Source organism: Pan paniscus, chromosome 1 (genome assembly GCF_029289425.2).
Source record: "Pan paniscus chromosome 1, NHGRI_mPanPan1-v2.0_pri, whole genome shotgun sequence".
NCBI lineage: Eukaryota > Metazoa > Chordata > Mammalia > Primates > Hominidae > Pan > Pan paniscus.
The window spans coordinates 76,275,397-76,291,669 of record NC_073249.2 but is presented as its reverse complement, the minus strand read 5'-3'; the positions used below and the strand labels follow the sequence as shown (position 1 = coordinate 76,291,669).

The 16,273-nt window shown below is 38.4% G+C and overlaps 1 protein-coding gene across 7 annotated transcripts in view; it reads right to left on the bottom strand.

Annotated features, from left to right (window-relative positions):
• Positions 1-16,273, bottom strand: part of TNFSF4 (TNF superfamily member 4) — a 304,021-nt gene that overhangs the window by 267,784 nt on the left and 19,964 nt on the right. For 3 of the 7 annotated variants that reach the window (XR_010112015.1, XM_063603876.1, XM_063603878.1), the window contains exon 3: positions 749-844. The exons of the other annotated variants lie outside the window; for them this stretch is intronic. Coding sequence is in view for 2 of the 3 variants with exons in the window: in XM_063603876.1 (XP_063459946.1) it covers positions 749-772 (24 nt within the window). In the remaining variant the exon portion in view is untranslated. The remainder of the gene's footprint in view (positions 1-748; positions 845-16,273) is intronic. 7 annotated transcript variants of the gene reach the window in all.

The window sequence follows — 16,273 nt, the reverse complement described above, 5'->3', positions numbered from 1 at the left end:
CATTCCACAGTCCACTTTTTTCTCCTATCCACCCTCTCCAAACTTTTCCTCCCTACTTGCTTCTTTTAATTCTCACCCTTTTCTTCTTTTTCATCCTTTTTCCCCTCCCTTCTCTTTGCTTTTCCTAGTTTCTACCTCAATCTCACTTCCTCTCCTTCCTTATAGCTCCCCTCCCTTACCATTGCTCAAGCCCTATAATCCCAGCACTTTGGGAGGCCAAAGTGGGCGGATTGCCTGAGCTCAAGAGTTTGAGACCAGCCTGGCCAACATGGTGAAATCCCATCTCCACTAAAAATACTAAAAATTAGCCAGGCATGATGGTGTGCACCTGTAGTCCCAGCTACTAGGGAGGCTGAAGCATGAGAATCACTTGAACCCGGGAGGTGGAGGTTGCACTGAGCCAAGATTGAGCCACTGCACTCCAGCCTGGGTGACAGAGCGAGACTCTGTCTCAAAAAAAAATTAAGTCCAAAGATCAGTTGTTATTACTTGTTTTCAGAAGTCTTAGTTTTCATTTTTAAAGTGGGCGCTTTAAACAGTTTCTGGTTTTCACTCTAAAAGGGAGTTTATTTGTGTATAGGTGAACAAGAATGTGTGTTTGCATACTTGTGTTTCTGATGTTCCCCGTGGTGTGGAGAGAGTAGTCACATTTTACCTCCACCCAAAGAACGTATGCTTAACTCTCCAGGGTGAAGGGCAAGGCAAAAACTAACACCCAATCCTCAGGACAGGACTGGTGAGGTCTTACCAGGTTTGCTGACAAAGGTCTCATCCATCTTTCACATGAGGTGGCTCCAAAAAGGTGGATCAAAATGCTGAAGTTCCAAACTGCTCCAAAGCAGGGCTGGAAAGTGAATTTTGAGTAACAGCCTGGTAAACTGAGGAATAAGAAGCCAATGTTGTGCTGGTAATGTTTAATAACTGGGTCTGGGTTGGGAGGAGAGTGATGAAAAACCTGAGTTGTAGTATTTTCTGCTTTCTATGGTGTAAATGCTCTTACCCTGACCAATTTCAAGCTCCCCCTGTGAAATAACTGAATGCTGAGTTGGGAGTAAATGCACGGTAAGTCCACGTTCTATAGTATAGTATTCCCACCACACAGACCAGGACCGCCAGGATCAGACCTTCATTCAGGAAAAACAGGTCATGTCCTGATGGAGTTTAAGAGCATCCAAGTGATCCTGCTCCCCCAACTCCTCCCCAGAACCCCTTCAAAACAAAACCAAATGCAACACCTCTCCCACATACCTAAGAATTTCAATCATTTGCTTCTAAAACTTCTTTGTTGCCTTTAAAATGAAAATGTCCCTGAGAAATCTAATCCACTCGGGTTTTCTTGTTTGTTTGGTTTTTGGTTTTTGGTTTTTCGTGGTTTTTTTTTTTTTGAGACAGAGTCTCGCTTTGTCGTCCAGGCTGGAGTGCAGTGATGCAATCTCAACTCACTGCAACCTTCGCCTCCCTGGGTTCAAGTGATTCTCCTGCCTCAGCCTCCTGAGTAGCTGGGATTACAGGCATCCGCCACCATGCCTGGCTAATTTTTGTATTTTTAGTACAGACGGGGTTTCACCATGTTGGTCAGGCTGGTCTCGAACTCCTGACCTCGTGATCTGCTCGCCTCGGCCTCCCAAAGTTCTGGGATTACAGGTGTGAGCCACTGTGCCCGGCCTAATTTTTGTATTTTTAGTAGAGACGGAGTTTCACCATGTTGGCCTGGCTGGTCTCAAACTCCTGACCTCAGGTGATCCACCTGCCTCACCCTCCCAAAGTGCTGGGATTACAGATGTTAGCCACCATGCCAGGCCACTCAGTTTTATAACATTTATATTTCAGAATATGTAAGTCTAACAGATCCTTGCCAGACAGTGAGCCTTAAGATGGGCAGGAAAGAAGGTGAGCAACATGTGGGCACTATTAGGGTCCATTTTGCCTCTTCCCTTTGGGGCAGTACCGCTGGCCATGTATATCAAATTGAAAACAGATTAAATGTGGTTATGCAGAAAAGATGAGCAAGAATAAGTCAGAAACTTTTAAATGCCATCTAAGGATTCTATGGCTGAAAGTATGAGAAGCCAGAACAATGTTGTTTTTTAAAGGAGAAAAATACATTATTATTTTAATAATAAAATGAACTGCTAATAAGAAATTGATAATAGCTTGAAAACAACCTAGATAATGGTTAAATAAATTTTGATACTCACATACATGCATACAATGATTACAATGGAATCCTCATGCAGTCAATGGAATATAATGCAGCCATTTAAAATGATAAAATATTTCTATATTTGATATGACAAGATTTTCAAGATATATTATTAAGGGAAGAAATATTATACAATAGTAGATGTAAAAATGTCCTATTTTTGAAGAAAGATAGATGTAGATATAGATAGCGATTGATATAGATATAAATAGACACATATTTATACACACACACCCTCAGGCTCTTGACTCCAGGACCTCTCTCCCCCGTAAAGTCACCCCTAATTCTTTTTTGGAGTCTTCATGGGTTACTTCTAATAACTTGCTCATTGTTTTTCCTTCATGTTCCTCCACTTTGGTCCTCTCTTCACCCTTGCTCCACCAATATCATAGTTACTGGTAGAATGCTAGTTCCCAACACAAGGCACTGTTTTCTAGAACTCCCTGACGCTACAAAACTGATGCAGTGGAGTTCACTTCAGTGCTGACTGTGCTGCAGTCCTGCTAAGTTCTGATTGAAATGTAGAGAAAGCCCCTTTCCAACTCTTGTTTTCTTTGTCATCTAAGCCATTAGCCTATAGTCTTTGTTGCCATAGAGGCCTAAGATTTAGTCTACAGAACAGGGTGAGCTCTTTGGGAAATCAGAAGAAAAGGGACAGGAAGACACAAAACACAACACTACCAAATTCTTTCCATTTCCCAATTTTGTTCACCAGGAGATTCCACTTCAAGCCTTGTCCAAATACCAAAATCGAAACCATTTATTTAAATCAACCTTTGCATACCAACACCCACTCCACCCAACCCCTTTCTCCAACACAGCAAGGCTGTGATCCCAGATCAGGCTCAACTATTCCCCACCCTAACCAACCAAGCAGCCTGCAAACACACACACAAACACACACACACGTATCTGTACACATACTCTGAACTAAAACCAGTATTTACTTCTAGATGGTAGGATGATGAGTGTTTTTTTTCTTATTATTTACATTTTCTGTTTTTTTCGTACAAAAAGTTGGGATAATTTATAAAATGTTCTAATATAAATTTTAAATTTTCACTCAAGATCACACACATAACATTAAGTGCTTCTCTTTGGATAGTCAGGTTTTGGGAAATTCTGGGTTTTTTTTTAATTTTTTGAAAACTTTCAAATTTTCTGTAATGATTATAATCCCTTTAAAGGAAAACATATACCTTCATTTTTCTAATACATAAAACTGTGACTCTTTCAGGGAAAAGAAAATTTAAAAGGGAAGGGACTGGTTCTTAGAGGTAATAACTGAACTTCTGGTAAAGGATAAGATCCTTTCAGAGAGAATAAGTATTGGTAGGCTGGCTGGTAGAAGAGAAAGGGGTGGGAGAAGAGAAGAATGAATCAGAGGCTAAATAAATGAACTGGGAAGGAAGAGGAAGATTGCTAATGAAGAGCATACAAAAGACAGATGACAGGAGTGGTTGCACACTGTCACCTGCATTCTAGAGGTAAACTAGGTTTGCTATGGTTAGCTTCAAAGTGAGGTTCTTGAATTGTATTCCTCCTAAACAGGCTTTACCCGCTCAGCCAGCAAATGAAAGCCACAAGTAAAAATACCTGAAGTGACAGATGTGGTCTTTAAAGGGATAGTCATGGTTTCTACTTCAAAGAATAAAAGGATAGGATTAGTGTCAGTCATTGTATCTTGAGAGAGGTAGTACAGATAGAAGTGAAAAAAGAATATAAAAGAAAGTACAGTCAAGAGTGAATTCAATAAAGCCTACCTCTTCTGCTAATTACAGCTAAAAACTCTGGACAAAATACAAAAAACAACTACCTAAGGACTCTGAAAGGTAAAGAAATGCAGTCAGATTATGAAGAGAAGTCAAAAACTGAAACAGCAATTTGCACAGGATTAAGTTTCTCATTTTATTTCCTCTTTCTTTTCACAGGCTTCGGCTGAAAGCAATCACACAAATGAGCTGCGATGGGGGTGCTGCAGACAGCTAATATTTTCAGATAAATCCCTTCTGTCTAGAAAGAAGGCTGGGATCCTTTAAGCTGAAGAACATAGAAAGGAATCCTTGCATTCTCATTCCCTCCCCCATTTTCACAGCTTGCCTAGCAGAGCCAGGGTGAAAAGTAGCATGGTCAGCTAAAATCCCAATAGAAATTCTGTTTTTCTAGTTAAACAAACAGAAAAGGGCTCCTGTGGTCCAGAGAGTACTGGAGTAAGTCAGTAGGTAAATTTTCTCTCTCTTTTTTCCATCTCCACATAGCACCCAAAATGGTCCTGGTCACAGGACCTGGTAGCAACACAGGCAGCCAAAACTCCAAAAGAACCCCTGTCTATTGGGCCAGAGGATGAGGAATAGAAAACATATAGGTAGGTGACTATGGGGAGTCCCGGAGATAAGAGATTAGAGAAATGGATCTCCTAACTCTGTGTATGACCTAGCACAGGCCCAGGCTTAACCCTGAGCTGTGCATGCATGGGACATACTCAAAGCTGCCAAGTAGAGGTTCCGAAAACTGAGATAACATTGGAAGTATCACTCATAAAATACAGACAGTCTGAACAAAACCAGTATGATTACCTACTCAAATAATCAAACAATCTTCCAAATCTCTTGAGGATTTTAATGAAAAACATCCAAATTAAATACTCAGAATGTCCAGGATACAATCTAAAATCACTCAGCGTACAAAGAACCAATAAAAGTTTACTAATTTGCATGAAAAGTACAGTCAATAAATGCTACCACTGAGAAGACCAAGATGGTAGAATAATCAGGCACAGATTTTAAGGCAACTATCGTAACTATGCTCCACGAAGTAAAGATAAACACTCTTGAACAAAGGGAAAAAAACAGAAATTATTGGCAGAATAATAGAAACTATAAAAAAAAAAAGAACCATCTTACAAAATTAAGCATATTTTTAACATACAATCCAGCAATCACATCCCTTGGCATTTATTCAAATGAGTTAAAAACATATGTCCACACAAAAACCTGCACATGGATGTACATAGTGACTTTATTCATAACTGCCAAAACCTTGAAGCAGCCAAGATTGTCCTTCAGTAAGTGAATGAATAAATAAACTGTGTGTAATGGTTAATACTGAGTGTCAACTTGATTGAATTGAAGGATGCAAAGTATTGTTCCTGGGTGTGTCTGTGAGGGTGTTGCCAAAGAAGATTAACATTCGAGTCAGTGGACTGGGAGAGGCAGACCCCCCCTCAATCTGGGTGAGCACCATCTAATCAGCTGCCAGTACAGCTATAAAGCATGCAGGAGAAGATGGAAAAGTAGACTTGCTCGGTCTTCTGGCCTTCATCTTTCTCCCCTGCTGGATGCTTCATGCCCTCAAACAACAAATTCCAAGTTCTTCAGCTTTTGGACTCTTGGACTTACACCAGTGTTTTGCCAAGGGCTCTCAGGCCTTCAGCTGCAGACAAGGCTGCACTGTTGGCTTCCCTACTTTTGAGGTTTTGGGACTTGGACTGGCTTCCTTGCTCCTCAGCTTGTAGATAGCTTATTGCGTGACTTTGCCTTGTGATAATGTGAGTCAATACTCCCTAATAAACTCCCCTTCATATATACATCTATCCTATTAGTTCTGTCCCTCCACGGAGCCCTGACTAATACACTGTGGTATATCCATACAATGGAACATTATTCAGTTCTAAAAGGAAATGAGCTATCAAGGCATGAAAATACAAGGAAGAAACTTAAATACATGTTATTAAGTTAAAGAAGCCAATCTGAAAGGGTTATATATTGTATGATTCCTACTATGCGATATTCTGGAAAAGGCAAAAGTATAGAAACAGTAAAAAAGTCAGTGATTGCCAGAGTTTAGCAGGGAGGGAGAGATGAATATGCAGAATATAGACAATTTTTACAGCAGTGAAACTATTCTGTATGATACTATAATGGTGGCTATATGTCATTATAGATTTGTTCAAACCCACAGAATCTGCAACACCAAGAATAAACCCCTTATGTAAATTATGGACTTTGGGTGATAGTGAGGTTTCAGTATAGGTTCATCACCCGTAACAAAGGTACCACTCTGGTACCAGATGTTGACAGTGTGGGAGGTTGTGCATGTGTAGGGGTAGAGGGCATATGGGAACTCTCTGTACTTTTCACTCAATTTGTCTGTGAACCCACAACTGCTCTAAAAATAGTCTTTTTAAAGTTTTTTTTAAAGAATGAAATGGAAATTTTAGAAGTGAGAAAAATACACTGTGTGAAGTTAAGAAATCAATTGATGGGTTCGACAGCAAAATACAGAAAAAAGAAAAAAAGAGTCAGCAAACATAGTGAGACATCAATAGAAAGGGAAAACAGAGGAATTAAAGACAGAGGAGACAACTAGAAAATCAATAATAAAATAAATTCAAACATATCAATAATTACATTAAATATAAATTATCTAAGCACACCAATTAAAACATCGAGTTTGTCAAATTTGATTAAAAATAAATAAGACCTAACTATCTACAAGAAACCTACTTTAAAAATAAAGACATAGATGGGAATAGAAGTAATAAGATGAAAGAAGAGATACCATACAAACACTAATCAAAAGAAAAAATGTAGTGGCTATATTAATATCAAAGTAGATTTCAAAGCAAGAAATACTACTAAAGATAAACAGAGATATTGCATAATGGGATAAGGTTCAATTAATCAAGAAAACATAACAATCTTACATGTACACACCTATTAAGAGAAGTTCCAAAAACTTAAAACAGAAACAGAAATGAGAACTAGATAAATCCACAACCATAGTTGGAGACTTTGACTTTCCTCTCACAGTAATTGATAGAAGTAGACAGAAAATCAGTACCAACAGATGAGACCCAAACAACGTTATGTCCAGTTGACATAATTTACCTTTATAAAACACTCTACCCAACAAAGGTAGAAAACTTTTTTTTTCAAACACACATGGAATATTCACCATCCTAAACCATATTCTGGACCATAAAACAAACTTTAACAAATTTGGAATAACTGAAGTCATACAAAGAATCTTTTTCATGCGCGTCCATGTGAAGAGACCACCAAATAGGCTTTGTGTGAGCAATAAAGCTTTTAACCACCTGGGTGCAGGTGGGCTGAGTCCGAAAAGAGAGTCAGAGAAGGGAGATAGGGGTGGGGCCATTTTATAAGATTTGGGTAGGTAAAGGAAAATTACAGTCAAAGGAGGTTTGTTCTCTAGCGGATGGGAGTGGGGGTCACAAGGTGCTCAGTGGGGGAGCTTTTTGAGCCAGGATGAGCCAGGAAAAGGACTTTCACAAGGTAATGTCATCACTTAAGGCAAGGACTGGCCATTTACACTTCTTTTGTGATGGAATGTCATCAGTTAAGGCGGGGCAGGGCATTTTCACTTCTTTTGTGATTCTTCAGTTACTTCAGGCCATCTGGGCGTATAAGTGCAAGTCACAGGGGATGTGATGGCTTGGCTTGGGCTCAGAGGCCTGACAATCTTCTTGAACCATAATGGAACTAAGTTAAAAATTAATAAAAGAAAGATATCTAGTAAATCTCCAAATATTTGGAAACCAACCGATAAAGTTTGGATGTGTGTCTCCACCAAAATCTCATATTCAAATGTAATCCCCAATGTTAGAAGTGGGGCCTGGTGGGAGGTGATTGGCTCATGGGGGTGGATTTTTCATGAATCGTTTAGCATCATCCTCTTGGTACTGTCCTCACAATAGTGAGTGAGTTCTTGTGAGATCTGCTCATTTAAAAGTGTGTGGCACCTCCCCCTACTCCTGCTCCTGCTCTCACCATGTGGTGTTCCCACTCCTGGCTTCACCTGCCATGATTGTAAGCTTCCTGAGGCCTCTTCTGAAGCTGATGCCAGAGCTGTTTCCTGAACAGCCTACAGAACCATAAGTCAATTAAACCTCTTTTCTTTACAAATTACCCTGTCTCAGGTATTTCTCTTTTCTTCTTTCTTTCTTTTTTTTTTTTCTTGTGTGTGACAGACAGTCTTGCTCTATTACCCAGGCTGGAGTGCAGTGGCACAATCTCAGCTCATTGCAACCTCCATCTTCCTGGCTCAAAGAATCCTCCCACCTTAGTCTCCAGAGTATCTGGGACTACAAGCATGCACCACCACACCCAGCTAATTTTTTAATTTTTTGTAGAGACGGGGTTTTGCCATGTTGCTGAGGCTAGTCTCAAGCATCTGCCTACTTCAGTCTCTCAAAGTGCTAGGATTACAGACATGAGCCACCGTGCCTGGCCTCAGGCATTTCTTTATAACAATGCAAGCACGGACTAATACACCAACATACTTCTGGATTACCCATGGGCCAAAAGGAAAGCCACAAAGGAATTTAGAAAAATAAATGAAAGAGAAAATGCAACATATCAAAATTTGCAGAAGGCATTTAAAACAGTGATTTAGAGAAATTTATAAATGCTTATATTGGAAAAGAACAACATCTCAAATCAAGGATCTAAGCTTGCAAGTGACAAAACTAGAAAAAGAACAGAATAAACCCAAAGTAAGTAGAAGGAAGGAAAGGATTATTAGAAGACCAGAACTCAAATAAATTGGAAACAGAAAAACAATAGAGAAAATTAATGAAACTAAAAGTTGATTATTTTAAAAGTTCAGCACAATTGATAAACCTCTAGCCAGGATGACCAAGAAAAATAAGATGCAAATTAGAAACATCAGAAATGAGAGAAGAAACATCACTATTAACCCCACAGACCTTAAGAGGATAACAAGGGAACAGTACTATGAAAAGCTGTTTGTAAATTTGACAAAACGCACTAATTTTTAAAATTAAAAAAAATTACCAAATTCATTCAGGAAGAAAAAAGTTTATGTTAAAGCAATGATTTATTTCATATATATGTATGTATAACTTTTAAATTGAATTTGTAGTTTAAACCTTCCAAAAAGAATTCTCTAGGCCCCAGTGGTTTCACTGATGAAGTTTACCAAACATTGTGGAAGAAGTAACAATTTTACATAATCTCTTCCAGATAAAGAAGAGGAAGGAACACTTCTCAATTGATTTTATGAGATTGGCATTACCCAATAAAACCAAAGACATTACAATTAAGAAAATGTCAACCCAATATCCTTTAAGAACACAGACACAAAAATCTTATAAAATATTATCAAATTGAATCCAAAAATATATTTAAAATATATTAATAATATGGCATGATCAAGTGGGGCTTATCCCCAGAATGCAAGGCTCACTCAACATTTGAAAAGCCATCAATGTAATTCACCACATCAACAGTCTAAAAAAGAATAATCACATGAATATCTTATTGGATGAAGAAAAAGTTTAGAATAAATTCAGTAATCACTTCATGATAAAAAAAAAAAAAAAAAAAAAAAAAAACTCCAGCAAACAAGAAAGAGTAGGGAACTTCCTTAAACTAATAAAAGGCATCTATGAAAAACCTACATCTAACTTTTTACTTCATGATGAAAGACTAATGTTTTCCCCCTAAGACTGGGAAGAAAAAGTTGTCCTCTCTTGACACATTCGACAGTGTACTGAAAGTACTAGCCAGTGTAATAAGGCAATAAAAAGAAGTAAAGGATATAAATATTGGAAGGGAAAAAGCAAAAATATATTTATTCATACATAGATAACATGTTCATGTAGAACATTTCATTGAATCTACAAAAAGCTTTTAAACTAGTAAGTGAATTAGCAAGGTGCCAGCATATGTACAAGTCAATATAAAAAAGTTAATTATATTCCCATATACCAGCAATGAATAATTGAAATCTGAATTTTTTTCAAAAATACCACTTATAATAGCACCAAAAATAAGGAAAATATTTAGTTATAAACAATAAAATATGTGCATAATCAATTTGCTGAATACAAAAGATTGATGAAAAAGTCAAAGAAGATATAAATAAATGTGGAGATACAGTATTCATGGATAAGGAAAATTCAATATTGTTAAAATGTAAATTCTCCTAATCTACAGAGTTAATGCAATTCCAATTGAAAATCCAAAGGATTTTTGTAGGTTTTTTTTGTAGATTTAGACAATTAAAATTTTATATGGAAAACCAAAATAACCAGATTAGCCAGAAGAAAGAAAACAAAACATAACATCAGAGGTGTCATACTACCTGATTTCAAGACTTTATAGTAGTCAAGATCGTGTGGGATTGGCAAAGGAAAAGATAAATCAATGAAATAGAATTGACAGTCCAGAAATAAACCTTTGTGTTTATGGTCAATTGATTTCTTTAAAGGTGTAAAAGGAATTCAGTGGAGAAATTACGGTATTTTTAACAAATGATACTGGAACATTTGGACATTCAGATGCACATAAATTCATACATACATATACACACAATACATGCATACATACACACATACATACATATGAAGAATAAGCCTAAACTATATGTCACACCTTATACAAAATGAACTCAAAATGGATCATAGACTATAAAGTCTAAAGCTAATAAACTTGTAGAAAAAGAAACTATCTTGCCCTTCCATGTCTTTTAAGACGTCTTTTCTTTTTTTACCCCCTTGAAAACCCTGTAATTGCCTCACCTGGAGCTGATGCCTCACAAAAGAGAGGATGCCCACTCTCCTCAAAATCTACCCCAAACACTTCTTATTGCCACTAGACCCATAACTAGAGTCCAATTTCAACATGTTCCAGCAGCCTGGAAGTGGCAGCAGGTCTCTGAGTATAACTGTGGCACTGAGCCCAGGTTCCCAGATTTGTCTCATTCCACTTGCTCTGCAGAGTATGAGCCAATATAAACTAAAAGTGATGTCTTTACTAAACACCTGTTACGAAACAGCCTGAGGTGTAGATATCTCTCATCTCTGGCCTTGTTTTCAGCATTTTTCCTCCTTGGATCAATAGTTTCTGACTCCAGGTTAGGTTACAAGGCTGGAATAAAAAAACAAACCCCAGCTTGGAAAGGAAGGTGAATAAGGTAGTCACTCTTACTTGTTTGTTCTCACAGAATTTGTCCACCTGACTATTGAAATACCCAGTCTAGCTTCTTAGTTTTTATTCATGGCTGTCGGTAAATATTTATTAAGTAAGCATTAACAGACTTATTGGGCAAGTAAAACATAATGTGCTAGGCAGCCACAAGAAAATACAAAGCCAGAGTCCCCAACCCTCAAGAGTTCATTCTAGACTAATCGTAAATACATGGCTTTATGTTTTCAGATTACGCTTAATGGAGCCACTCCAAACCATTTTCTTCTGGGTGGCACACCTCTGCATAATGAAATTTTCCAGACTTCATATGGGCAAGGTAGCTAGGCAGACAGAATGACCTAAAACTAAAATTGTTTCAGAGAGAAGTAGGAATTGTACTAATTAATGCTGGAGCAAGACAAAGATAGACTTAGAAGGGGCAGATGGCTACAGCTTAGTGTCTAACATTATGGAATTGATCTCGGTAGGGCACCTAGCATTGCTTCTACTACTCCCATGCCTCTAACTGTCCCATAAGCAGGTGCTGTTAGTGGCAAAGGCAAAATGCAGGAGTGCAGCCCACCATGGCTATAAGAAGTACTCAAAATCCATATCTTCCTGCTCTGGGATAGCTGAATCTCAATAGACAACAATTATTTTTGTAACACACTTAAATAATGTAAGAGAAAAAATAGGAAAGAAGAAATGTTTAGAGAAAATGGAATGACAAATGAGCAAATATAGGAAAAGAAGTCAGGGAAAAGAACATCACACTATAAACTCATCAATGCTTTATACCAGCACCTTGCACAAAGTTTAACTTTGTAAATTGTCTTAAATATCAAATACCTAACTTTATATAAAAAGGTAACACCAATATCATTAATAACCTAACTTTATATAAAAAGGCAACACCAATATCATTAATAATCTAACTTTATATAAAAAGGCAACACCAATATCATTAATAATCTAACTTTATATAAAAAGGCAACACCAATATCATTAATAATCTAACTTTATATAAAAAGGCAACACCAATATCATTTCTTCTCAGCGCCTCCAAACAAAATTATGTACTTCGTTTTTTTTAATTAAATTTTTTTTTTTGAGACAGAGTCTCACTCTTGTCACCCAGGCTGGAGTGCAATGGCACAATCTCGGCTCACTACAACCTCCACCTCCAGGGTTCAAGTGATTCTCCTGCCTCAGCCTCTCAAGTAGCTGGGATTACAGGTACCCACCACCATGCCCAGCTAATTTTTGTATTTTTTTTTAATAGGGATGAGGTTTCACCATGTTGGCCAGGCTGGTCTCAAACTCCTGACCTCAGGTGATCCACCCACCTCAGCCGCCCGAAGTGCTGAGATGACAGGCATAAGCCACTGTGCCTGGCCAGAATTATGTACTTTCAATTGTTTATCCTCCACTAGAGATGCTTCTCTGTGAATTAGTTACACATCTTTATGAGTAACTACCTTTATCACCTACCTTTATGATCAGGTTGTTGATCTGAGAGATGGGACTATGGAACAGAGGAAAATTAACAGGTGCCCATTAGGCCTCAAGCCACAGTTGAGTTTTCAGTGGGATTGTACTCTCAGCTAATGAGATGGAAATGAAAGCTGAGTGCTTACTGACAAGAACTGACTTCATACCTAAGTGGGCACACAAAAACCCCAGAGGTGTAAGAGTAAATTCTGGGCTTCTAATCTGCCAATCAAAACTTCACAAAGGGTTGTGATTGTTAATTGTAAAATAAACCTATCTGCCCATGGGGACTCTTGGGAAACAGCGTTACTGACTATATAACACATGTAAATACTCTGTTTATATACTTTAATTGTCTAGCCCTCTGTAAAATGAAACAATTTAGTTTAGGGACACTTGAGCTCAGTATCTAAAGACTAGGACAAGCCCACATTCCTTCTCCTTGGAAGAGAGATCTTCTTTTTCAACAGCTAAAATGCAGCCATTTGCTAAAAATGACTCAGCACTCAGAAAGCTCAGGAGAACAAATCTCAGAGAAAGGGGCTGTCCCTGCCAGACACCCCATTTCTCCCACCCAAGATTTCTATGCCATGTATCACCCATACAGCCAGAAAGCTAGAAGTATATTTATTTTATAAATATATTTATATTTATTTATATATTCCTTGACATATATATATATATATGATATAAATATATTTATATATTCCTTGACAAAGCAAGGAAACAATGCTGAGAGGTCCAGAATTGAACAATAATCACCATAGATATGTTTCTTTGGGGAGAATTCTTCTATGTAAGAGCCTTAAAATTACCTCTCAAATTTACTTTTTGAAACCATGGTGTTGAAAGGGACTGCTTGAGAATCTGGAACCCGGTGTTTGGTGAGGTTATCTTGGCCCATACTTCCTCTGCATAGCAAACAGTGACTTTTTGGAATAAGGGGCAAACTTGGGACTCAGGGCCAGAGTTATATTCACAGACTGGCTGCCACTTCCAGGCCACTGGAATATGATGACAATTGACCCTAGTTATGGGTCTAGCGGCAGTAACGGGTGTTTCAGGTAGGCTCCGAGGAGAGTGAGCATCCTCTTGTTTGTGAAGTATTTGCTCCAGGCGAGGCAATTACAGGGTTTTTGAGGGGAGAAAAAATTCTGCAGATACACAAGAGCAAGATACTCCCACTGGCAAGGGAGACTCAGAGCAACTCAGGGGTTCAAGATTCTCACTCTCACTTGAGACCAACCATATGTGCCCATTTCAAGTTTTGGGGTCTCCTTCCCAATCAATGACCTAACTTTCACATGAGAAACTTGGCATTAATTTCCCAAGAAAATTACTGATGTTGTAGTTCTGCAACCTGTAAAATTAAATTTTGTGTTTAATTTTTAACAATACCAACCCTGTGGCTACAAGACATAAAAGATCCTGTTAGGGCTGCCATGGAAGTCCTCTAGTTCTCAGACCGAGAACTAAACCAAGAGCTTAAGGACCTGAGCTTTTCATCTTCTGTCTGTAAGCACTGCACTACACTCAGAAATATCCATCCTACGCTACAGTCCTTGCAGTGATCACTACGGCCGTTAAGAGTCCAGTGTCCGGTCAAGAGACAGAAATCACACAGTAATTCAAATAAAGAAAGTATAATCATGAAGAACTGTTAACTTGGTAAAAAGGTGGTTAACCACTAAAAAGGATAAAAGAGAATTGTATGGTGTAATAGAGGTGGCAACCTCAGACTACAGCTATCACTCTTAAGATGAAAGGAAAGGTAAACAAGGAGGAAACTTAGAAAGAGAGAAAGGACTCCAGCAGACTAACATTTGGGCCTCTAAGGAGATGGTTCAGCTGGTGCAGAAACATGTCACCCACTGCTGGGGTGAAGAAGAAACCTCCGGGGGACATTCACTTGCTGGAACCACAGGAACAATTCACCACCACAAGGAATACTGCCGGGGCCAGGTGTGTGCTGACCCATTCACTGTCATGTGGAGAAGGCAAAAATAACAGGAGAAGATAAATCTCTTTTTCCTTCTCCAACTTTGAGAATCCCTTCAGCACTCCCTTAGCCCCTAATTGGCTGAACCTAATATAAAGCCAGATATCTGAGAAAAAAATGTAGTTTGCAGTGTACATCTCCAGTATCGTGAAGTAGGACAAAGAAAGGTAGTTTGGAACTAAGAGGAAATAAATTAATAATAAGCATACTTGAATATAGAGGCTAGGAGTAAAGATGGGGAAAGGCGAACAGTTACAATATATGCTTTGGAGATAGAATCGCTTGGACTTAGTGTTAAGGCTCCTGTGGGAGGGGAGTAAAAGGAGGAATCAGGATGATCCTTCTAAAGAGAAAGGGAAAATAGTATATTCATTTGTGGATGGAATGAGTTTGTTGTGGTTAGAAAGAAAGAGAATTAAGAATTAAATTTTGAATATATATCAAATGTCTATGACATATTCAGATCAAGGTGTCAAATTGGCAGATAGATGGCTATACAAATGTTGAGCTTGTCTGAAGATAAAAATTAGCATCAACAGCATATATATGTTATTTAAGGGTGCTGGACTAGATATCACCTCCAGAGAAACCACAGATAGAGAAAAGAGCCAGAGAACCTCCTGAGACACACCAACATTCAGAAGTAAGAGAAGAGGTGAAACAGAGAGAGTAGCCAGTGAGAGGCAAACAAACAAACAAACAAACAAAAAAGTAGGAGAGTTTGGTGTAACAGAAGCAGAGAAAGAAGTGTTTCCAAAAAAGTAATCAACTCTGTCAAATGCATTGAAATTGAAGAAAAGCTTCCATTGGATTTTCTTTTTTTTTTTTTTTTCCAGTCAGGTTCTCACTCCGTTGCCCAGGCTGGAGTGCAGTGATGTGATCTCAGCTCACTGCAGCCTCAACCTCCCAGGCTCAAGTAATCCTCCCACCTCAGCCTCCCCAGTAGCTGTGTCTACAGGTGCACACCACCACGCCTGGCTAATTTTTTGTATTTTTTTTTTTTTTGTAGAGATGGGATTTTGCCATGCTGCCCAGGTGCTGGTCCCAAACTCCTGGGCTGAAGTGATCCACCTACCTTGGCCTCCCAAAGTGTTGGCATTACAGGCATGAGCCACCACACCCAGCCTGGATTTAACAAGATGTATTTCAATGTATGAAGGAAGAGAAAGAAAGAAACATGAACAGAGAAATAAGTGGTAGGAGAAGGAAACGTTGGGTCAAACTAGAAGTTTTAAACCTGAAAAAATATGAAAACTAAGTTGTCTAATATAACAGCCACTAGCCACAGGTGGCTGCTGAGGACTTGAAATGTGGCCAGTATACCACATGTAGAAAGCTGAAACTGGATCCCTTCCTTACACCTTATACAAAAATTAACTCAAGATGGATTAAAGACTTAAATGTAAGACCTAACACCATAAAAATCCTAGAAGAAAACCTAGGCAATACCATTCAGGACATGGGCATGGACAAAGACTTCATGACTAAAATACCAAAAGCAATGGCAACAAAAGCCAAAATGGACAAATGGGATCTAATTAAACTAAACAGCTTCTCCATAGCAAAAGAAACTATCATCAGAGTGAACAGGCAATCTACAGAATGGGAGAAAATTTTTGCAATCTA